Consider the following 24,560-nt stretch of genomic DNA (forward strand, 5'->3'; position numbering starts at 1 on the left):
CACCACGCACCTCCATTTCAAACAGAATTCACCTTCCACAGATGCAGAAAAAAGTTAGCATGATTTTTTTAAAAAAATGTGCCATCCAGGATGATCTGTATGGACACAAACCCTGCACACACATATTTACAGCAGTTTTATGTATTACTCTCAAAATCTTGAAAACAACCAAGATGTCCTTTAGTAGCAGTCTCGATGAACCACAGTCCACCAGACAATGGCATGTTACGGCACTAAAAAAAAAAAAAAAAAAAAAAAAAAACGAGGCTTCTGGCAACGAAAAGACACCCACGATGATGGGTACGTGTCATTATTCCGCAGCCCAAACCCACAAAATGCAGGACTCCAACAGTGAACTCTTCTAGAAAGTCTGATGTCTAGTCGACAATAAGCATCCGCGTCGGCTGGATGGCACCCAATGCACCAGTCCAATGCACGATATTCTAAGGGGACCTGTGCAAAAGAAAGGGATAAAAGGAAAATAGGACCTATGACTCCATGTTCCTGTAAACAGAAAACTGCTGAAAAAATTGCCAGCTACTTTCTAAAAAAGTGCCTTTTCGGATGCAACGTGTCCAGCCAAGACTCCCTCATCCACGTACCCGACACGAGTTAGGAAGCACCTGGGCAGCACGGGCTGTGTGCTGAGAGTGGGGGCCTGGCCGAGTGCCCAAGCCCTCAGAGCCTCCGGGAGACCGGTTTTCTTGGTTCGAGCTAGCTGCAACGCCCGTTTTCCATTTCCCCGGTAGGCCCTTTCCATCTCCAGATGAACCTACGGTTGCACTTGCGACCGAGACTCCTTCTATGAAATACATATTATATCTTTCCCCATCCCAACATGCCCGCTCCCCCTGGGATTTCCTCCAAATCCCAGTACTCCCAATAACCATAATAAGATATTCGCTCTGTCCCCGTCAATTTTTCTCATCCGTTGCCTACAGTGATGACTTCATCTTTTTCATCCCTGGTACAGCTGGGCTGGGATGAATACAAGGGAATCTAGCTGAGCCCATCACACATCTACAAACAAAGGACTATTTGGCCAAATGTGTGCAGAAACTGTCAGATTTCTGATTTCCTTTGAGTTCTCTCTTCCCCAAAAGATGCACTCTAGATCCCATGCACTTTAGGTCTCATGCCAGAATCTCATTTGTAAAACCCGGGGCCCATTAACTGTTTAAGTTTTCATAAGATTGATCCCGTAACGGTCTAACATATTTCTCTTCTAAAATTGCTGAACGGAAATCTCCCGTGAGAACAAATGCTGGTGTATTATTCTTGCTTTCAGAGCACTGTGTTGCAAGTCAGAGGTCCACAAATGTTATTTTTCAGCCAGGTTCTCAAGGTATAATGAGACCAATTCATACGGGATGATCGTTTCGAATTACCAGCGGTGAGCTGTAGGATAGCTTATAACTGAAATGTGTTATTTCCAAACCTTTACTCACGTTGCTCCCTGAACAAAACACACACAGAAAATAAGCCATTTCGGGAACACTTGGCTATTTAACTGGGGACAACAAGAGCCAGCTTATCAAAAAGCAAGAACTTCAGACCCGGGTTTTGTAAACCAGAAGGACACAATTTGGAATTGTACTGACGCGGCTCCTTCCTTCTCCAGGTGTGAATGTGGCTTCCAGAAGAAGCCTAAATTCGACGGAGTTCTTCATTCCGTTTATTCATTCCACAAACAAGTGTTAAACTGCTACTGAGAATGAGACAATGACCCTCCATGCAGGACAGAGAAGGCTTCCCCACACACATGCCAGTTCTATGTCCTGTCCAAGAGAGAGGCTTCCGCATGGAGCTAAGGGCTCAGGCTCTGCCTCCTGGCTCCTAGTAGGAGCAGACCTAGTTTGAATCGTGTGTCCCTGGCGGGCTCAGTGGGGTTCTTTCCTTCTAACACAGAGAGGAGGATGTCCAATAGTGAAAGTGTTGCCAGGAGGCAGAAAAGAGGGGAATTTCAAACCACACAGACCAAGACTGGTCACGCTATGATTGATCAAGTCACCCTAGTTCTTACAACGGAGTCAGAAAACAGGCTTGCCTCCTTGAAGACTTGTGATTTCCACTACTCTGTCTTTGTCTTTTCTCCTACAAGGCAGGTCAGCCCAGACAAAACACTGGACCAAAATGCTGTGAAGTAACCATTTACCTTTTCGGAAGCACCATTCTCATTAAGGGGGAAAAAAAAAATGTTTCAAGCAGCCAGACAACATGAGTACTTAAGAAAATTTCCACCTACTCAACATGACCCCAGGGAACACGAGGAAACCCTAAAAAGGGTCCCTAAAACTATTTTAGGAAGTTTTATCTGATTAACAGGTTAATGGTGGGACTGAAATGATCCCAGGGGGGTTAGAAGCTGAAGATAAATAAACGAGAGTCGCTAATGACAGTCAGTCAGGGTGGCCCGGACTCTCCGTGGGGCATGTGCCGTGCTTGGCATTGTTCTAGAAAGCTAGCTTTAGCCTGTATCCTCATGCTCTCCCAAACCTATCATGGACCGGCACAGAGAAATCCAACTGTCAGTGGCCCTAGAAAGGCAATTTTTTGTTAGCTTACATGGGATTAGAAGCAGAGCCAACGTCCCATATATCAGGACACAACTGCCAACGCACAAAGACATTTACTCTCTCTCTCCAGTGGGAAGCAGTGCAGGTAAACTTGACTTGGTACTTCTTCCAGAACCAATGGTCAAGATTTCCAAAACTTTGGTTCTGATCTTCTCTATGACATGGAGCTCAAGAGATCCCGCAGATGGGACGTTGGAAAGTCTATGAGTTTTCTATAGCATAAAACCAAGGTCAAACGCTTACACATTAAAAAAAAAAAAAAGTGTATGAGCAAAAATGAAATCCTTGAGATGGGATTATTTATCTCCCCTCTTTAAGTCCCCAGAGATACGGATATGATGTGCTGGCTTTTGTGTTGTGGGGGCAGAGCTGATGTCCTTTGTTACGACTTCTCATCTGTCATCTGAGGGTATTTTTAGGGAGGAGCAAGCAAAATATCGTAAAAGGCACCCAATGCTGCATCTTGTTTGATTTCCGTTCCATCAGAATCACCATACCCATGTACGAGGGGATCATCCTTCAATTATCTCGAGGACTTTCACATCTCCCACGGGGACATGAAAATTTCACTCAAGACACATTTAGAAGACATCTCTCATCACTTTGCAAAGAGCTGTGGGGAAGTAAGCCAACGCGACACCAAGGCATCCATCAAGGCTGCTTTAGGCATTCATGTAGGTAGTTTGTTTTTCCTTCTTCTGGGAGATGAAGACTGACAAGGGAGACCTCGTATTTAGAACACAGGTTCCCTAGCACATTCCCATGATACATTGGTGTTCTTCCAATTTTAACCAGCTGACTGACCGCCCTGGGAACCACGCTAACGGGAAGACTCTGACTCAGTCCATCTGGGGCCTGCAGAACTTCTGAAACACTCCTCCATGACATCTGTCCGTCTGCAAAGGCCATACTTTCCGAAGAAAGCGTTCGTGTGATTAAATGTTTAAGAAACACTGATGTATAATAAAAGGAGATGGTTGACATTTTACGGATTTCAAGAACTGCAACAGTCATGAGATTTGGATACAGTTTCAATTTCACACCTAACTTTACACCCAGGAAAGAAACATAGTAACGTAGACTCGGGATTTTTAGGGGAGTTACCAAAGGGAAAAGCCCAGGATTCCAACGTGGCTCTCCTACAGATGACCCTCGGCTCACTTTTGCCAGAACGTCTCCCTCCAGTCGGTTCCTGTGTGAGCTCCCCTTTTCTGGGAAATGCATCCTTATTTCGCGCCGTACCTGGTTGTTATGATAATGTTGTGATTTCCTCCATTAAGCCTGTCTGTGCCCTCATCACAGCCGTAATGTGTGATTTATCCCCCGCACCTGCTCTCGCCATCTGCGCTGTTTCACGGCTCGACTCTGCTATCTTCTTGGGTTAACAGTAACCTCTGTTTTTTTCCACCACACCTCCCCCCAACCCCGGGGCATTGCATTTGCTGAAAATAATCGGAATTATTATTCAGCTCATTCTCATCCCCCGTGAGCTCACCGGGGTTCTCCTGCGTCCACGAGGCAAAGGCACGCAGAAGAACAGTGTCCCCGCGTCTGTTCAGGGCAATCACACACGTGTGTGGGAGGAAGCCCAAAGCCGGCGTGCCTGTGACTCAGAGGAAGCCACTCCAAGTGTGCACTTGCGGTCACTGCTTCCCTAGCGTCCTAAACATCACAGCGGCACGGCGGACCCGGGCAGCAGGGGCTCTCACCACTGGTGCAGAACTGTGTGCAAAAGCAGTGCTCAGAGGGACCAAATGCCCTTCCCACTCGTGAACCCGCCAGGTCGTTGTACTTCCTGCATGTCCCTGTCTGCTACACACTAAGGTTTGGGGACTCTGGGGGCAGCGCTCTGCCCTCCTGAACAGCCACCGGCTGAGCCTGTCCTGGGGGGTCTCCAGGCTGCGTCGTGGTGGTGTGCAGGGTCGAATTGTGATCGCTGATGCTCAAGGACACCACCCACACTCACTTTTATTTTACCAGAGAGGTTTTTGTTGCTGTTGCGTTTTGTTTGTTTGTTTGTTGGCATTGGGTTCTACCATCTCTAAAGCTACAGGCACACAGTCAGAAATTCCATTTGCTGTCACAGACACCCGGCACGTAACTCGGATTCTAGGCCTCCCGGGCACGCGGGCTCACACCACACCAAGCTCCCCTCCTGGTTTTCCCCCCTCATGGAAGTGACCTTTGGGTCTCTTTCTGTGTGCTCAGGCTCCCGGGGAGAGTACAGCCGTTCCTGCCGAAGCTCTGGGCAGACGGACTCTTCCGGAGGGCGTGAGGTCCAGAGCAGGCCATCTCAAACGGAAGCTACTGTAGCAATCGTGATATTCAGAGACGGTGTGAATTCAAGTTCGCTTTTTCGTCAGACTTTTTTCTCATCCATGAACTGTTTCCAAGAGCTGGAGATCTCCCAGTCAAGCCCACGCGTCACCCCAGAGTTCGGGAGACAGTGCAGGGAAGCTGCACCCCGGTAAACTGAGGGTCACAGTGATTTCGAGGCATAATATGCACATTTCAGGCAAAGATGTCTCCCACATGTGGGAAATAAGAAGAAGAAGAAGAGGTGGCATTTGTTGGCTACCTGAGGTTACGGGGCACTGTGGACTGTGCTCTGAAGACACGACCTCAGAGAGTCTGACAGATTAATGCCATGAATTCAAGTGGGTAGAAGACAGCTTGAGGGGGGAGGCATCCTGTCTGATCTCTGGACCAGCCCTAGCTGTGTCCTGACTTAAAAGCAAGAGGTCTCAGATCTCCCCCCGACCCCTAATTCTGACCTCACCTTTCAAATATACACAGTGGTAGACAGTGCAATGTTACCCAAACACTGCTCAAACTCACCATCCCGGGCCCTAATGCCTCTTCTCCTTCCATGCCTGGAAACAGTAATGAGCAAATTAAACGTGCTACAACGGTTAACTGAGGGGGCAGGAAACATTACCCCAAACACTGCTGTCCTGCACGACCCACACGGACGTCTTACTGGTTTCTGTATCTAGAGTCCAGTTTTGAACGCAAATGTCTTTACGGTATACGGGGCAAACATGAAAACATGGGGCTTGGCGGAGTCTTAGAACCCAGGAGCTGGAAATGCACCCTCACACGGGCTTGTGTAGACGGTGCGCAGCTGGACAGAAGCAGTCTCCCGCCCGAGCTAACGCAACAATCCAGATTCCCCTCCGGCTCCGAGGAGGAGGGGCGGCGAGTCGGCGGGCGGCAGGGCCATGCCGCACAGGCTACATCCCGTCTCAAAACCTCACTTTCTCACCTATAAACGACACGTGAGAAGAACGCCTCCCCGTAAACTCATGAACCCACATGCAACACTTCAGTGAGTTACCGGAGTGTCACCAAACGATTCCACAGGTGAGCCGCTGTAGGTCAACCAACGTTCCTCCTCCGCGGGGGGGTGGCGGCTCACATCCATATTATCAAAACGCGCCCACATGTTTTATTAATCCCGTTCGAATTAGTTGGGACTTGATTTCCTGGATAATTTATGATGTTACTTGGTTTATGGAAAGGATTTATCCAACAGCATTAGAATCAATTCATTTTAATTCGAGATGTAAATTCAAGGTAAAATAATATCCGTCCAAGCCCGGAATGTGAAATGAAGCTTCAGGCTTTGTAAAAACAGTAACATTCCTAGAGAGTTTATGAAATCCAGAGGTTAATGATTTATGAGCTAAATTAATTTAGAGAACCAGAATCAATATTCAAGACAATGCATCTCCAACTAAATATTACAGCGGAATGTTTGCTGGGATCCCCAGATGTGCCTTGGTCCTGCCCGGGTGACCTCCCCCGTGTTTCTCCATCCCCTACTCTGTAGTTTTTAACACCCCCGGGCTAAGGTTGCAAAAAACACTTTTTGTACAAAATGGACTACTTTGCTACAAATGCAGTTTTACTGGAAACCCACATAGGAACGAGAGAGAAAGGAAGATGTGCACCATACACGTTTCCTTTATTCTTGCTGCCCTGTCACTGGGTTTTTCTGATACTGTGACTTACGTGAAGCTTTCCAGATGTGCTTATGCGCAGCACACACACCACCAAGAATCGGTTAATGGAGGAAAGTATGCCCTGGAGAAAATAAGGATGAATCTGTAAGAACAAAGCAATGAAAATGAACGCAGTTGAGGACAGAGTCTGGGACCAACGACGGCGATGATGCAGCATGTCTGACAGGTGTGCAAGTGGGTCAGACGGTCATGGAGGAACAGACAGAAACTAACTTTAACAGCTCCACCCGTATGTCCCTGGTGGCCTAATGTGTCTTTGTCTTTAAGCACACACTCCTCCCCATTTGGCTCTCTGGTAGGAATTATATCCTTTTCTCTTTAGAAACTGCTGAGCACAAAGACTGATAAACATGTTTGAGGAACTCATGTCCAGTGGGCACAAGGAGCTCCACGTTCAAATGTCAGGAGGTCACCCATGTGCACAGATGCCGGATCCTGCTGAGCAGACGGGGACAGAGAGCCAACGAGACTTGCAGAGCTGACCTCTAGAGGCCCCATAAGATTTGCAGAACTGACTTCCAGAAAGCTAACGGGATCTGCAGAGCTGACCACCAGAGGCCCAACGAGATTTGCAGAGCTGACCTCTAGAGGGCTCATGGGACCTGCAGAGCTGACAGTCACATACCCGGATGTCATTCTTCCCCCTAAAGTAAGGGCAAGCTCTGTGATCTCTCCCAATGGCTGCTATCAGAGCAGAAAGGAAACCAAACAGCAGGCCAACAGCATTTCATACAGTGAGCCTGGGAAGAGGGGGCCCTGGCCTACGGTGTGCATTTCCAGGGCCACCTAGACCCAATTACCAGAAAGGTAAGAAGAGCCTTTCACCACGTAAAATAGGTAGTTTCAGTGGGAGAATAAGGAAATGGCCTTTACGAGGCTAGCCGCCGTGGCACGGGCATGGACTCCAAAGCGAGGTCAGGAAAAACGAAACTGTGGACAAAGCAAGCAGAGGTCACCTGTGGAAGCACACCAGCTGGGCCATCTCTTGACTCCTGGTGAGACAGGCCGGGAGGAACCTGGCAGGATATTAAAGCTCCTGCAAACACAGAGGCAGGGGACCGCATACTGTCTGGAGTGGATCCTGCCCGTCCTCACCAACACTGTGGCTGTCCTGAGTCCTTCACACTGTTCTGATTGAGGATTCCCTTTCTCCTTCTCCAGCCTCATGGACGGCAACCGTCCTGGGCCAACGGCACCTGAGCAGCACCCGCTCCTTTTTGCTAGAGCTGGGTTTGTGCGGAAGCAGCCCCCAGCTGGGATGCCCGCCCAGAGAGACCCCTGTGCATAAAACGACAAAGCATTTCAGAGACGGAGGCATCCACCCTACGTGCGAATACCGTTAATTCCTTCCACATCAAAATAAATCACAATGTGCTTTGACTTCTCGGCCTCCCCTCTGCTTAGCTGCAAGACAGCAGAAAACAAAACCTATTTGTCAAGCTGTGTCAACAAGGCGAAATGGGTTTTTTCCTCAAAGACAGTCCTTGAGGCTTCAGAGATGGTCAAAGACACTGACTGACTGTAGGTTGTCTTCTGCCTAAAGTACAGCATGTTTACTTGCTAAAATTCAGATGCATGAACGCATTTATACGATGGATGTTACTGATAAGACTTGGCAACACACAGCAGTGCCAACAAAGGTATGTGACAGGCAATTCCACCTGCCAATGATTAAAGTTAAAATCCTTAAAATGCGGTAATTTTGTCATATTTGTTCTCTCCCAAGTATTGTCTTACTTCAAAATGAAACAACGTTATGACAACAGCGTTCCTTCGATAAAGACTTCCATTAACCGGAGATGTGCACATGTACAGAAGCTACGCTTTGCCACGATGACGGGCTCAAGGTGATTCTGCAGCTGAATGTCACTGAGGACTTGTTCTACGACGTCAGGGACTGGTAAACGTCAGAAGCCAATGGACACACCGCCTACAGTTGGAGACGTGAAAAGAATGACATTGGGTGTGCAATTTGCAAGCACCCACGTAAGTCCAGAAATGACAGACCTCTGTCCTCATTGGAACTCTCTGCATCGATGGCGTTGGCGGTGCCCAGTGGAGAAGATCTATTTTGGATCGAGAAGGAGTCATTTATGGAAACATGCTACTTTTCTCCTCACTGCTTGGGAGCAAATAAAACAATGTACAGAGTCCTGCCATAAAGAAACTGTCCTCCCCAAATACCTTGTTCCTAAGGAAACAAGAGTCCTGAGCCATCACTGTCTCCAGCCCGGAGGTCTGGCACCGTGTTGAGAGAGGCGGGTCCAGTGGCTGAGCCCAGCAGTCGGCTCAGTACGCAGACAGGGAGCAACCACCAGGCTCCGAGCAAACCTGAATTCACGTTGCACAGGGCTCCTTGGAGATGCCACTCGTACAGACTGTAGGCACACAGTCATGCTCAGTGATCTCAGAGGACAGAGACATGGAAAGGTGGCGGTCATTCCATTGTCTCACGGGCAGACAGGTCACAAGACTCCAGCCCATGAAACTGTGCTCTGGGACATCTATGGCCACGTGCCTTCTGCCTCCAGCAAGCAAGCATTATTAGGAAGTTTACTCAGAGAAATGGCACGAGGGAGACGCAGAAGGACAGGAGGGAGTCGATGGGAGGTGTGTGCAGCCGCCATCATCATCATAATAGCAAACTGTACAGAGGTCTACATACATCCCGGGCCCGCTTCAAGACATCCAGCAACACAGGCAATGGTGTAACCCCATTTTACAGACGAGGAAAGAGAGGCACAGTGAGAATGATAATCTGCCCTGGCTTTCAGCCAGGGGTTCCCAGGGGTACAGCAGAACCTCAAGCTTCAGGCCCCAAAGTCTCCACCGTTCCCTAGCACCGCGGCTGTCAACAACATGCACAAGTCACGTGTCAGGAGGCCATGCATCCCGCTCAATACCGTCAAGGACACAAATGCATGGTCTTGGGTCTGAATTCTACCCTTGCCCCTTCTCAGCTGAGAGAGCCTGCTGGGGCACGCCACTTCCCTCCCATAGGCCTTCCTATCCATGTCGGCCAAATGGACTAGCGAGGGTCCGTCCTCAGGAGACCAGATGAAGACGAGTATGGATGCCTGACGCCCGGAGAGAGAAGGGGTTCCCGAGTGAGGACCAGGATGCTTATTATCAGGAGCATCAGAGTTGTTACGGCAGGGGGCAGCTGGTAGTGGTGTGGCTATGGGACATTCGGAATGACAGAGGAAACCGGAAGAGCCAGAGGGAGACGTGAACACATGACCCTGAGCCACCCATTTAACACAGCCAGGAACAGTCCACATCCCTAACGGCCTTTGGCCAATCGCCTTATTAGGTGGAAGAAAGAACTGAGCTCGCGAACTGCTCGCTTTTCATTCAATCATAGGTTCGTGAACATGCTAGAAATGTCTTCTAATGATCCCTAATCGTTCTTTTCCCGTGCTGAATGCAAAAATTAATGTGGCTTTAACACCAGTCATTGAATATCCTGGAAACGAGACAGACACATGCTAGGTTCCGCCTCCTCTCTCCCCCCAACTCTCTTTGAAAGTGAAACAACCAAATAGATGAACTACAGGTAGACTACAGGTAGCCATCAAGGGGGCAGCAGCACAGAGTCCTGGGAGCACCCCTGGAGCTCTGGGACGTGGGTGGGATCACCAGTGAGGTCAGGATGCCCCATGGCGTCAGCCACGCCCTCCCTCCTTGCAGCCTGGGAAGACGGTAGGGAGCAGAGCAGCAATGCCCTGTTGGGGGCATTTGGGGACAGCGGCTCCCCTATGTGATCTCAAGGTTCTGTGCCCCAGCCAGGAACAGCAAGAACACCAGTAGTGGACAGGAGGTGGGGGGAGGGGTGCCACAGACCCCGCCCCCCCGTGTGCCTTCATGTACTTTGGCACCAAAGCCACTGGTGATGACACAGGGATGAACCGTCAGCACCGCCCACTCACAGAGCAGACCTTCCCTCACGAACCACCTTGTGCTGCTCACCTTGAAACATGACCACTGCTCGACACCTACCAGGCTGACAGTGGCCTTGGGGACCTCATTAGTGTGAACTCTGCACACACCTTGCAGGAAGAGCCTGACCTGACGTCTGCTGCTCAGAGGCAAAGTGCAGCACTGGGACAGCACGACCCATCTTCCTCAACAATCACGCTAGCCAGGAGCGCTGACCACCTGAGACCAACAGCTATAACAACGAGCAAATGGTCACACACTTGTTCCTTTCCATACTTTCCATACCTCACTGTAAAGCATGAAACCGTACACATATTTGGAGGAAACACAAGGGAAAAGATACATAACTTTGTAGGTAGAAAAAGCCTTTTTAAAGCCCGTCAGCAATCCCCAAAGTCACAGAGGAGAGGCACTCAAATCTGACCACAGAAATTCACCAGAAAAAGAGCCTACAAATAAAATGAAAAGACAAAAAGGCAGGAAAACAATTTGTAACATACAAGGAAACTATTAATCTCCTTCATATGTAAAGAGCCCATAGAAATCAATAACAAAAATGATAGACAACAAAGTAAAAAGCACTGAAGGGATATGAGAATGGAATTCTGAGAAGGAAAAACATAACGGCATGAGAATGTATAGTTTCAACTAAAGGTGTAACTGGAAGGAAAACTGAAATGGTGAAATAGCAGTTTTCACCTGAGAAATAGAAAAGCAAACATCTTTTCCAAATCATAATATCTAAAGCTGTTGATATTATGAGAAAACTAGTATTCACACACATCATCAATGTGTGTCCCCCTGGAAAGGTTAAAAAAAGACAAGATGTTTCAGACAATACCTACTAAAATTCAATTTTCTAAGACCCTTTGATTCAGCACTTTTAATTCTGGGAAACATGTCTTTCAGGAATGTTCCACAAATTCACAGAGATAAACAGAAGAGAATTGTCACCATGGCACTGCCTGAAACAGAAGAACAAAAACTTGGTAGCAACTGCACTGTCCCTCCTAAAGGAAAGCTTCGGTCAGCTGAAGTTTAAGAAACATGATGTGGAAATCGAAATGCTAAAGTTGAAAAACAGCCCAGTATTTACTTGTGTGGAAAAGGAAAATGGCAAAAACCTGTGCGGAGAGTTTGTTTAAAACACTCTTAATAATAGGACCATGTCTTAATTTATTTTATAATATTGGCAACACAGAAGGAGTAGAATCTGTGTCTGAGATCGTCAGTGAGGCTGCCCATCACGGGGAAGGCACGTCCGTAACATCACTTGGGTCTGTGTTCTTTGGTTTTGCTCGTGTCTGATTACTTTGGCAATTAGAAAAACAACCACAATGAGGACAGCATTCAAACTAGAATAAAAACACTGATGGCAAAGGCATGTTGTAAAAACAAGACCCTGATGGACAGGTACCTCCAAGCTGTCCTCCTGAGCTCTGTGCACCCAGGACTCAGCTGTTGGCTTGTCCTGCCACAGGACAGCCCCTGCATGGACAGAAAACTGTCCCCACACAGAAGCACAGAGGGAAGCAAGATTCCACATTGGTTGGGGCCATCCCGCACCGGCCGTGTCCTGCAAACCATCACTCACAAGGGAGTCCTCAAACACATCTCAGAAAGTGACAATCACGGAAATCCTGGCACAGCTGACTTTATTTTCATGTACACTAAATTCATTTATTTTTTTTCTTCGCATCTGGAAGGTATACGAACTTAAATAAAATTATATTCTAGGAACAACATCCCATATATGACATCGAGGAAGTTCTGTATTTTAAAAAAATATGCATTAACTGTTCTGACCTACCTCCACGGCACATTTCCTGAATTCTTTTGCACACGCCCCAAAGCTTCGTGCAAACCTTTGCAAATCAAGCATGTGATTTCTTTATACTGTCTCTTGATTAAATCGGTTTGGCGACCGTGGAGAGAAAATTATACCTAGGTGGGTCTGTATTAGACGTCCCTTTACAATGTATGCGTTGTCTCACTTCCTAGATGTCTTCCTAAAGTTTTCGCAACCTTATTAGGTATCCTGCATTCAGGTAAACAGTGCTCTCCAGGAGCAATTTCATTTCTCTCCTGGCTAGATCTGCTGGAGTAAAAAAATCTGTCCACTAGGTAGGGGTATAGTGATACAGGGCCTGGGAAGAGATTGTCAGTCGGCAAGCTCTAGGTCACGATTATCTTGGTAAGAAGGGCTTACGGCGACAAGACTGGAGGTCGTCTTTTATCTGATTCAGAGCTGAGGTACCACGCTAAGGCTATACACAAGATTTGATAGTCTGGGATAAGCTAGTAGAGTTCCTTGTTTTGTTGCCTTTTTAAAAAAATCAATCTCCACTTTGGGGAATTAGCATCCCACGGAAGTTACTGAATTAAACAGATTTAACAAACTCTGCCAAAAAAGTGTGCTATTTCAGATGCACCTGAAGAGACACATGAGGTCAGAGGACCCCAGGCACACACACACACACACACACACACACACACACACAGACATACGCACATGCACACACACACACACAGACGCCCCCAAGCAAATTAAAGTCTGCTGAAAAATTCCAAAAGGGAATTTTCAATGAAGAGAAGCACCAGTGTGAAAATAAAATCCAATTTGTTGCTTGAGTTGAGTTTTAATAATTGTGTCAGAGACGCCTTGGGATTCAGAAAAAGCCAATGCTGGCTGAATCATTAAAATACACTTTGTAAGTAAACTGAGCGCTACGGTTAGTAGCGGCAACTTGGAGAAGACTGGACAGCCTTGGCTCTTCACCAGCACATCCTGGGAATAGGGGCGTAAGAAAATGTGCTGACTCTGCCGCATAAATGACAACAGGCTTTTTATTTGTTCAATTTTTCAAAAACCCAAGAGAAATGTCTGCTTTCTTTAAGAACCCATATAACATGGCATACGTAATTTTAACAGGTTTCCTGTGTCATTCATCACATTAGTGAAGTTTTTTTGGGGGGAGGGGGATATGATTATTGTCATCATTATTATTATTTCAGAAATCGTACTGCTCAATGCTACCAAGTGTGTAGTGATCTGACCCACGACATTGACACAACCAACTCCCTTTCCTGGTATTTATCTTTTAACCCACTCCTTTGTACACGCTCCTTCTACACCTCAGGGATTTTCTCTTTAGTTTAAGTAGCTGCTACACGTGCTTTTAAACTGGTTTGTTACCAGTATTTTGATTTATCTTTTTTGACATCCGGAAATTTTAAATTTTATGTGAGTCTATCAATATTGTCATTCACTGTTTCTTTCTTTGCTTTTAAACTTAGAAAGAGCTTGCTCAAGCATATCCTGGATAAATAAAGCCCAACGGTAATGATGTCCCTGCATTCTTTCCTGGGTCAATTTTCCAAACTCAATGTGCATGGGGAGTTTGGTTAGATGAGTGGGGGACAGCAGCACAGCACAAAACCAGATTAAGAGCAGGTCAGGTGTCATATGCCACCTCCCTGAGCTTGGGTAAGTCACTCTCGTTGCTGAAACTACAGCTCCCTGAGAAACTGCCTTCTTTGTCTGGACCAGCATCACTTTTTCCCTCTTCTCTTCCTGTTTGTTATTTTCATCATCATCTTCATCTTCATCATTCTTCATTCGCCATCATTTTCTTCACCACAACCATTATCTCCGTCACCATCACCTTCTTCATTATCATCATCACCTTCAGCACCATCACTACTACCATCATACCACCATCATCATCATCACCATCATCACCATCATCATCACCATCATCATCATCACCATCATCACCATCATTACCATCATCATCATCACTATCACCACCATCACCATCACCTTCTTTGCTCTCATCATTACCATCATCACCACCATCAGCAGCAGCACCATCACCACCATCATCATCACCATCATCACCACCAACATCATCATCATCAGTACCATCATCATCATCACCACCATCATCACCATCATCACCACCATCATCTTCATCATCACCATCATCACCATCACCCTCATCTTCTTCAGAATCATCACCTTCATGACCATCATCATCACCATCATTATCATCATCATCGCAATCCTCATCATCACCATCGTCTTTATGATCACCGTCATCACCATGACCCTCCTCTTCTTCAAAATCATCTTCTTCATCCTCATCACCATCACCACCATCACCACCATCACCATCCTCCTCTTCAAAATCATCACCTTCATCACCATTAACCACCACCATCATCATGACTATCATCCTCATCTTTTTCATTATTATCACCTTCATCATCACCATCACTATCGTTACCATCACCTTCTTCACTATCAACATCACCAGCATCACCAACATCACTGTCATCTTCTTCACCACCATCATCACCACCACCATCATTATCATCTCCATCACCATCATAACCATCATCACCACCACCACCAGCACCACCATCATCATCACACCCTCCGTCTCTCTTCAGTGCACGCAATACGCTAGCTACAGGGCCAGCATTACCAAGGTAATTATAATGTCTCCCAAAGTGTAATCATCCTTTGGCAATTAACATTATCATCTGTTCTTAGCTGTCTGCCTTGAAAGGCCAACTTTACATTTACAAGAGATTCTCTTTCTGGGCTTCCTGTTCTTCTCCATCATTCTGTCTAGTTTGGAGCCAGGGCATCCTGGCTTCATTTATTTATTTTTATTTAAACTCTACACAGCACACTTTTAAACACAATGCGAGTGAAGAACACATTCAAGAACTCACAACACATCCAACCTTGGTTGCAGAAGACTGGAGGACGTACTTGTTCCACATGAGAAGCTTATGAGTCTTATTACAAAAGGCTCCAATGTTCTGCTTCCCATTATGTCAGAGTAGGGACTGTCCCGAGCACAGTCCACTGTGATGTGCACCACGGCAACAAGGTGACAATGACTCATGCGTCCTGAGCGTTTCACTCTTAATACCGCCTCCATGCCATGGAGCTGACAGATGGGGCTGTGCTGTACAGAGCCGGAAGCCAGCATGCTTTAGTGTGCACAGACCACTTCCCTCCCTCCCTGAAACCTACTGAAAACCTGGAACTTTGGCCAGTGACCAACCCTTGAAATAATTTTCAGGTCTCCACTGAGCATTTGATAAAACTGGAAGCTCAGTTAATGAATGTGTGGTCCATAATGGCTCTACTTGCTCCTTCTAAAGCACACCATTACTCATCCAGTGTCTTGTGCAGACATCAACCTCCACTCTGAGAGTGAATGAACCTAATCAGCAATTCCAGTCACAGGGGAGCAGAGCCTGGTGTCTTCTATGCGCGTGCACTCACAAGGAAGGAGCCAGCTGGATGCCCCCGCTCTCCAGTCCCTTGATGTGCTTGACACAAGAAGCTTGACTTCTTGTCTTTTATCCAAACCCCTAAAAGCATCCCCCACACCTGTGCATACCTGAAACGGTTCCACCTCTGCCATGTCAACACTTTTACCTCCTTCCAGGTTTCCAACACATCATGTTTGGAGGTGCAACCCATCACCTCCCAAGCCACTAGCCCCCCATTCTCCTCATTCCCCTGCCATGGCCTGACACGTGGGTCATTCCCTAATGCCCCAAACTCCAAGGCTGAATTGTCTTTTGTGATACTCTCTGGCAACATTTCAGTCCACAGTCTATTCAATGATCTAGCTGCTGCCTCAACGCCGCACTGAAAATTACCCAATTGCCCATTCTGAGCCAACACCTGACTCCTGGTCTCCCTCCAAGCAGAACACAGACCAGAGAGAGTCCAGTAAGTTATCCCCCTAACCACATCCCTCTGTGCTCCTTGAAGGAACACCCCACTCCCACTAACCCTGAGCTCTTCAAATATTGTGCACTCAGGTACATCCTACGACCCTAATATTCCTAGTAGCTAAACCTATTTGAGTCTTTTCATTTCTTCCTAGCTGGAGTTGACTGTCTTTTGAAGTATTCTTTATCCCTGAGTTCTGATAACCCCACTCCTACTCTTCTTGGTCTTCTACTTTTCTTGTTTTTCCTTTGGGGATTATTTCTATTTTGCCCTTCTTCTGAATGGTCGACCCGGCCTTCCATTTTCAGTATGCATCAGAAGCGAACACATTATTTCCACACTTTAGAGGGAGTCCCCGTTTATCAACAAAAGGAGCGTTTAAAAACTCAAGACAGAAAACTGATGTATTGAATCCCAAAGGAAATATCCAGCATGGTGGCCCAGGTTACATTCCTCAGAGAACCAAAGAATCACAAAAAGAACGTTACCATTGCTTTTTTAGACCCTGTGATGCTAGCTGACGGGAAGTAGAAACATAGAAGTTCAACTCTCAACTTTTACCTTGGATTTCAACGGAAGGAAACCTTGAGTCATGACTTACTCAAGTGTTTTCAGTATCTTTTCCAAGCACGCTTATCTACTCCCACAGGTGGACCTTCATGCACACAGGTAAAAGAAAGCCACGCTTTCCTAGCAATCTCAGCACCTTGGACAGGACCTTGCAAGTACCAGGCACCTGACTCCCCTGATTTCACCCTTAAATATGATTTTCTGGGGCCCCTGCTATGCTCCTGGCCTGTAGCATTCCAGAAGCAAATGTCTTCTACACGAACCCAACCAGAGCACTTAGGCCAGGCGCATGGACCTACTAAGTGAGGGATTATCCACAGAGTCTCACAACAGTCCTAGAAAGAGTCCATGTTTAAAGGGAAACTCCATTAGACTCATGCCCAATAAGCCAAATCTTGGTTAGAATTACGCCAGAGGTTTGAGGAGCTCTGACCAACACCCAAGTCTCCCCATGTGCTTGTGTTCCTTGAGGTTCTTGGGACTATCCTGACCTGCTAAATGAGACCTTCCAATTTATTCTCCATTCCTCAAGATGGATTTGATGTGTGGCCACGGATACCACGTGCTATGGGCTCAACTCTATGTCGGGCACGGAAAAAAGGAGCTCGCGCTGTCCCATTACCCCTAGCTTGTCTTGCATGAATGCATCTGCTATTTTTTCCTTCTGGTTGGCTGTGTGTTCCTTCCCTGCGCCCAGAGAAGGTGGCCCTATCCAGCCCCACGGAGGGAAAGGCAGGGAGAAAGGGACGATCAGAGCATCAGACACAGCCACCAGTGGGTACCACATCATAGATACTGGGCAACGGAGACTTCGCTCCTCAAGACTTCTCCATGCCAACAGCAAGGCTGGTGGTGCTTCTGCTGGAGAAAAAAAGCTTATGGTTTTGGTTTGAAAGGAAAAAAAAAAAAAAAAACCCCACGTCAGCCACGGGATCCCAACCCTTGAAGCGGCAGGGACTTTTTCTTCGTTGAAAGGACCAACCTGAAGTCTGACATTTATATCATCATTCACCTCATTGTGCTCAAGCTGCATCTCCCTTTGTAGGATCCAGGATGGGCTAGTGGAATCCTGAGCAAGTGCTGATTGATGATGCCTTCCTGTGGCTCTACGAACAGCACGGGGCTCTGAATGAATGCTCAATGCACGCAGATTCCACCCGACAGACCGGAGGTGTCGTCTGGAACGGTACGAGGCACACAGAAGAAACCAGCGGCGGCAACCGCCTCCGTCCCTCCACCTGCTCCCTCTGCCCTGCTCGACTTCACAGATCCTGAGAAAGAATCACTCCATTTCCGGGGGAGGGAGAACAGCTAGGATGGCACACCCTCAAGATACCGGGTGCCCATTTGAACACACTGATTTGGCTTATTCCTCCCCAAAGCTCTACATCTTCAGAATTACTTGGGATTGAAAATTACACTTCATGAAGGTGCCCCAACTGCCCCCAGGATACGAGGGTGGGGGTATCCTGCCAAAATGATGTGGTGGGCTGTGTGCACTGGCCCCGTTTGCCCGTCCATCCCCTCCCCAAGCTCTCGAGCAGCACATCGGCATTTTTGCCAGGACACGCATTCATCCCTTTCCATGCTGTGTTATTTTTGGATCTCCTGGAAGAATCTTAAATCCTCCGTGGTTCCTAACTTCCCTTATGTCAAGGGCCAAATCAGTATTACTCACTGCCACTGAAAAAGAAAATTAGGTTCCCATATTCAAAAAACGTGCGTAATGCAAGAATGAGCTCTTTCCCTCTAACTGATGGTTGGCCATCGGCACTGACGAGGTGGCCTTTCCTGTTACAGGGAAAGTGGTGGGACCGGGTGCAACTACCTTCACACTCTGGGGAAACACCTGCATTCAGGTTCCTGCTCATCACTTGTACTGATTCTGTGAGAAATACACCTGAGGCAGGCAGGAGCATCAGCCTTCACGAACTTCTCCTGCCTCACCTTCAGAATGGGGACAACGAGCACTCCGCCTCCCACACCGATGGCCCACGGCGCAGAGGACGGCACGTGTGCAGACTCCCTGTGCCATCAGTCCCTGAGATTAAGAACGAAGGCTAACCACCCGTTGGTTCCTCAGAGGGATTCTGGATCCAGGATGTGAGCCCGCCATGTGGGGTCCGTGCAGGACCCCTTCTGTGGTCCTCACTGCAGATTTACCCCCTCACCATAGCTACCCAAGACAGTGCCATCCCTCAGCTAAGAATAAGGCAATGACACAAGGACGTGGCGTGGGAATGACCATGGAGGAAGCATAACTAAGTAATGAACGTTTCTGTCATGACGATGCCTTTCCAGGTACAGGGAACCCTGCAGTGGAGGAGGCTGGGTTCCACAGAATGAGGCTGCGTCCAACAATTTTGAAAGAAAATGCTCCAAAAGGCAGAGACGTGCCCTCTGCCACTACCCACTCCCCTCTCACAGGCCTCTCTTGCAGGAGGCATCATTTTCAAGCAAATATCCCCATTTCATTTTATTATGTAATTTTTCAGAACGCCGCAGTCCCCTCAGCCTCATAAGGAAAGGCTTTTCTTGGAAAGAAAGGATGTTCCTTGAAACGCTCAGATGTGCTGGTCTGGTAAAACAGCAGAAACGTTCTGATGCATGGACGTCAGTGCTTAGGGGGAGGACTTCATTTTTTGGCAAAAAGAAAAGCACAGAATCATCTACAAATGGGACATCGGGTTCTAACACACCCTCAAAGACTGAAAAACATGAACCGTTTCATTCTAGAGGGGACCTGGAGGGGGGAAACACTGAGCGTCAGACTTGCTCATGAGTCAGGGGACACATCTCTGGCAATATAATGAAACAGAAATTCATCAGTCCGCTGGAAGGTACTGGAATGAGCCCGCGTGTTACCCCACAAATGCAGTCGTCCAAGAAACCCGTTCCTTAAAATACAACAGTCCTCAAGGAGGTGAAATGTTTTACCGAGTCACACCGCGAAGGTGTGGAAAACGTAAAGGGAGTCACAGGCAACATTTAAAGAAGCAGAAAAGAAGAGAGGCAGGCTTGTCCTGGTGTCCGGGACAGCCCCAGTACAGGCATCTGTCCTGTCAGTCTCGAAAAGGGGAATGTTGTGCTTTCGTGAGCCCCAGCATTCATCACAGGGACCCCCTCTCCGTTCTTCTACAGAATCACAGACCCTCAGAGAAGAAAGAGGCCGAGGGCTTGCCTCATTTGAATTCTTCACATAAAGACGACAGAATGGAAGCCTAACTACTTAAGACCTCTCTCGGATTCACGGACACTGTGCATGGACAGCTAGAGGGAGCACGAGGGTCCTGTCCTTTGGTTTCTTAATGCTCCTTTTGAGATTTAACAAAACGGAACAAACCAAAACTTGTTCTTCTCATCGTCCCCATAAGCAACCACCATCACGTTCCATTTGCAGCTCAAAACCAACCAAAAAAAAAAAAAAAATGCTCCTTGGCAATGCTCAGGTTATTTCCAAATCGTGTAGATGAAAGAGTTAAAAACTACCAATTTGGTGCACAAAGAAGAACAGTAAGAATGAGAGAAGGAAAAAAAAAAGAGAATAGGAAAACAAATACATGAAAATCATAAGCAACCTGTGGGCTGGTGACATTTGGACAACGGTGTCCCCTTTTGTCCACAGGGATTGCACAACATCCACACAAGGGACAGCGTCACCGGCAATGACAGGCGCTGAGTGATGGGTTCAGACCCCTGGCTTCCCATCCCTTTGCTTCCCCTTCACGCTACAGAACACACCCGACATCGCTCGGGTCTGCCAGAGAAAAGCCAAGACGGCAGGGACAGGGTGATCTCATGGACATGGAGAGGACACTTTAAAAAAAAAAAAAAAAAAGAAGAAGTCTTCCCAGCACCTCTGGAAACACAATGGCACGTTTTTCAGGAAGAGAATAATTTTCTTAGGAAGTAGGAGAAGGGACACAAAGGACAAGACAGTGTAACGGTCCTCATGGGGGCAGCCACAGAACACCAGTCCTGGATGAAGAAAACACAGGGGCCGGTGGCTCCAGACAGAAGGGCATCGCCAGGAGACCCTACAGCTGCGAGCCCCGGCCGTGTGCGCCTGTGGTCTTCTGCGTCCCCAAACCTACCACTTACCTAATGTCGCTGCAGAAGACACGGCGCTGTGCACATTTCCTTGTCAACAGGATCCACGACGGGAAAGCTAACACTGCGTTGGCTCCTTTTCTCCGTTCACCTGTGCTCGTCGGCCCCCAGACCCCGTCTTCCCCCTGCAATGAGCCAGTGGCTACCGCAGCCATGACCTTGGGGCTGAAGACGCTATTTACGCTCCATTTCCCTTTCTCACTTACCGTTTCATAACCTTTTTTAAAAAATCCAAAAACCCATCTGCTGTCTTTACAGGCATGGGGCGCGGAGGTGGCCCTTCCCGGGACATGAGGGAGAAGGAGAAGGACTCAGAGACACCATGAGCACACACGGAAGTCAAACACACACATACCAACGCTCCAGTCCATTTCCTCGACAGCGTCGCCGTAAGTGCCGTGTTTGCTTTTTCCCGCAAAGTCCTTGGAGGAGAAGAGGGCTGTGTGCACGTGCAGGTATGACAAGACCAGGAGGAACGGCGTCCCAGCGTTCCTGCAAGAGAAGAGAGTGCACAGCATCATGAGCACATGGGCCTCCATTCCCATTACCATCTAACCAGCATGACATGAGGCCATCTGAAAAGTCAGACAGCACCACAAGGTGACGTCTAACACTGCACATGTCCTCTGGAGAATGGACGTCTGTGCAAAAGAGAAGAGAAGAGTCATGGTCACCCTGTCCGGGCCAGCAGGCTCACCTGCTATGTTCTCAACACATCCCCCAAGGACGCAGCTCTGGAAGGAATGTCGTGGGTATGGCCTTCAATTCTATTCTTCCTTCTCTATACAGCGATGAGTAGGAACTCGAGGGCCTTCAAAAGCATATTCCCTTTGGAGTACGTTCACACACGCACACAAGCTATTGCCTGGTACACCCCCATTTCTTGACTTCTTACGGCAACGCCTGTCTCCCCATCTAATGCCAAGTCAACTGTTCCACCATATTGCCCACCTTCTACGATCGAACTATTCTCCTCAAATAAAGGTTCCACCATCCAAACTGACATTTTGGAAGTTACTGAGAACATTCTTTGAGCTCGTCCCAAGTGATAAAGAGTGTCAAGTCATTGCAAAAGCATTTCCTTGTTCAGAGTGTATTAAAGCAGCCTGTGTTCTAACGGGCGAGAACACACAGCTGGGGGAGAGCTGTAAGTCACTGCCAATGGGGGGGCCTTGTGACAACAGTCACGAGCCTGGGGAGTGTGGGAAGGTCTCGGGATTTTTGCCCGGGTCTGCTGAGAGGGGTTGGGAAGTCCCAGCACCTGCTCTCTGCCTGGCGCTGATCTCTGACCAATGCACTTTGAGGAGGCCCTTTGGTTTCATGGAAGCCGTTCAGAGTTCACCTTTGTCCTGGAAAGCGCCAGAAATGCCTTTCCATCCCAGCAGGGCTGTTGTCCAAGTGCCCTTCTGACGGCCGCTGGGCACTGACGGAGTGAAGGATGGACTCGACACGCGGCGGAACCCCCTTTCTACGGGGCCGTCCACGAGCACACTGCTGGGGTTCGTCCCATCCCCATAACACCTTACGGGGCCGTCCTCTGACCGAAGGCTCATCACCCTTTACACGGAAGGCAGCTCCTTGCACGGAAGTTCCTGTTGCCTTGTGAAACAGATCATCAGCCTGAAACTCAAACTCTGCGCGAGCCGGGTCCCTGCTGGCTCACGACCAACTTGGGCATGTCACTGTGAATATCTGGGTGGCCCTTCGGAGCAGCAGGGCTGCTGCTGACTTCTATCACTTTCCCTTTCCACAAGAGCGTGCCAGGAAGTGACCTGGTTATTATTCTACAACTAAGTAAAAAGGACCAACCTCCCTGCTCCCCAAAATCACCAAAACCAACGAGCAAATAAGCGGAAACCTTGCATGAAGTCAACACAGTGTCTCCACATCAAGTGGCATTTGCACAAGAATCCAGACCCGAGACGTCTGGTCTGCCGCGACGCCTGCCCGTTACTTGTCAGAAAGGGAAGATGATGCGTTCCCGTTCAAAGGGGCCCACGGCAGCTGCCGTCCGCGCTTACGGTCGGCACACGAGGATGTCTACCAACGCGTTGCTCCGGCCGCCTCTAAGAGCAGGTGCCCTCCAGGACCCTGGGAGGAAGGACACGAAGGCGTGACGGGGCACTGACTTCTATCCCAGGGGCCACCCCCATCCAAGTCATCCTGGGGGAGGTTTCCCCACACCTGGACGCACTGCGGCTCCTTTTCTAGAGGCAGACGATGGCCCTAAAATCCGGCTTACAGTTCCCCAAATAAACACGCCATGACACTCTCCCTAGATGGACAGTTACATGACCTACGGGTACCGTGTCACCCTCCCCTGCTCTCTGGCTTTTTTGTACATTTAAAGGAAAGAAAAACAGATCGGGCAGCTTAAAAAGTCAACCTTCCGCGCTCGTGTGTGATCAGAGCGGGTGATATGGGATGCGGCAGAGACTGTGCTGAGGATGGGGAGGCATCGCGTGCCCGAGAGCTTCTGAGAAAAGAATAAATACATAAAAGATGTAGAAAAAAGAAAGAGCTCGCCATCAGCCTCCCCGGCAGGATCCCAAGCCGGGGCATTCTGAAATGTGAGCCCTGGAGGAACGGACAGATGATGCTCTTGGGACCAGGAGCCTCACGCTAAGCAGCGTTCACAGCCGGGGTGCTCGAGAGCGGTCAGGGCAACAGGGAGTTCACGCCGAGCCCCGGAGCGGGACTCCTGTGTGCAATGTCTGTGGACCCTCGGTGGAAGGGGAGAAGGCCGTCCCCACGCTCCTCACCACACTGTACAGTATTTCTAGAAGGTTCTCTGTTGTCTCTCTCGACAGAGCCGTGTTTTACTGAGCAGCTAGACCCCGTTGACCCCAGCCCAGGTCCTGGGTGTCCACGTGCCGTGAGATTTTACAAGCATCCACAAGCCTGAAAAATGCAGAGACACGCAGCGGCATGCAGAGGACACCGGCACAGCAAGGATGGACCGTGCAGGAACAGAGATCTGGTCCCCGGTGCACGGCAACGGGCCACACACTCACGAACCCGCGGTGGCCTTGCACACGCCCTAGGCTGGGACTGGCAGCCTGCTCTCTGGCGAGCGAGTTCTGCTGAGCAGTATCGTTCCCGGCACACAGAGAGTGGGTCAGGCTCAGAGTGCTCTGGGTCTCCCTTCCCTGCCCCCTGAAAACGCACGACACTCCATCAAGTCGGGAGTAGGAGAGTTCTCACAAAGAGAAGAAGTCCCGAGCCGTCTGCTGGAGCAATTCAGCACACGACGCTTTTGGAAATTGACTGCCACCGCCTTGCATGCTGCGGGAAAAGACTGAACCTTCTCCCACCCCGTGCTCCCCTCTATTTGTGAAAAATACAGAAGGCAGGTCCGTGCCTTCCCGGAAACCTGCAATCCTTTCAATCCCGAGTCAGAAGACGGACGTCCCATAAAGGTGGAGTGAAAACGCACACGTGAGAATAGTGAACCTGTTTTTTTTTTGTTTGTTTGTTGTTGTTGTTTTCCTGTCTGCCACGAATCTCTGGAACAGAATATTCCTCATCTGAAGGCTGGACCCTTATCATGCCACCAAGATCCCAACTTGACCGGCG

The 24,560-nt window shown here is 48.5% G+C and overlaps 1 protein-coding gene across 1 annotated transcript in view; it reads right to left on the minus strand.

Moving 5' to 3' along the window:
• The window catches only part of LOC111157126 (steroid sulfatase), a 148,646-nt gene that overhangs the window by 37,032 nt on the left and 87,054 nt on the right, over positions 1–24,560 (minus strand). Inside the window, exon 6 of the mRNA XM_022518368.1 lies at positions 21,340–21,476. Coding sequence (XP_022374076.1) covers positions 21,340–21,476 — 137 coding nt within the window. The remainder of the gene's footprint in view (positions 1–21,339; positions 21,477–24,560) is intronic.

This window comes from Enhydra lutris, unplaced genomic scaffold (assembly GCF_002288905.1).
Source record: "Enhydra lutris kenyoni isolate GAN:26980312 unplaced genomic scaffold, ASM228890v2 scaffoldscaffold52, whole genome shotgun sequence".
NCBI classification, from domain to species: Eukaryota; Metazoa; Chordata; class Mammalia; order Carnivora; family Mustelidae; genus Enhydra; species Enhydra lutris.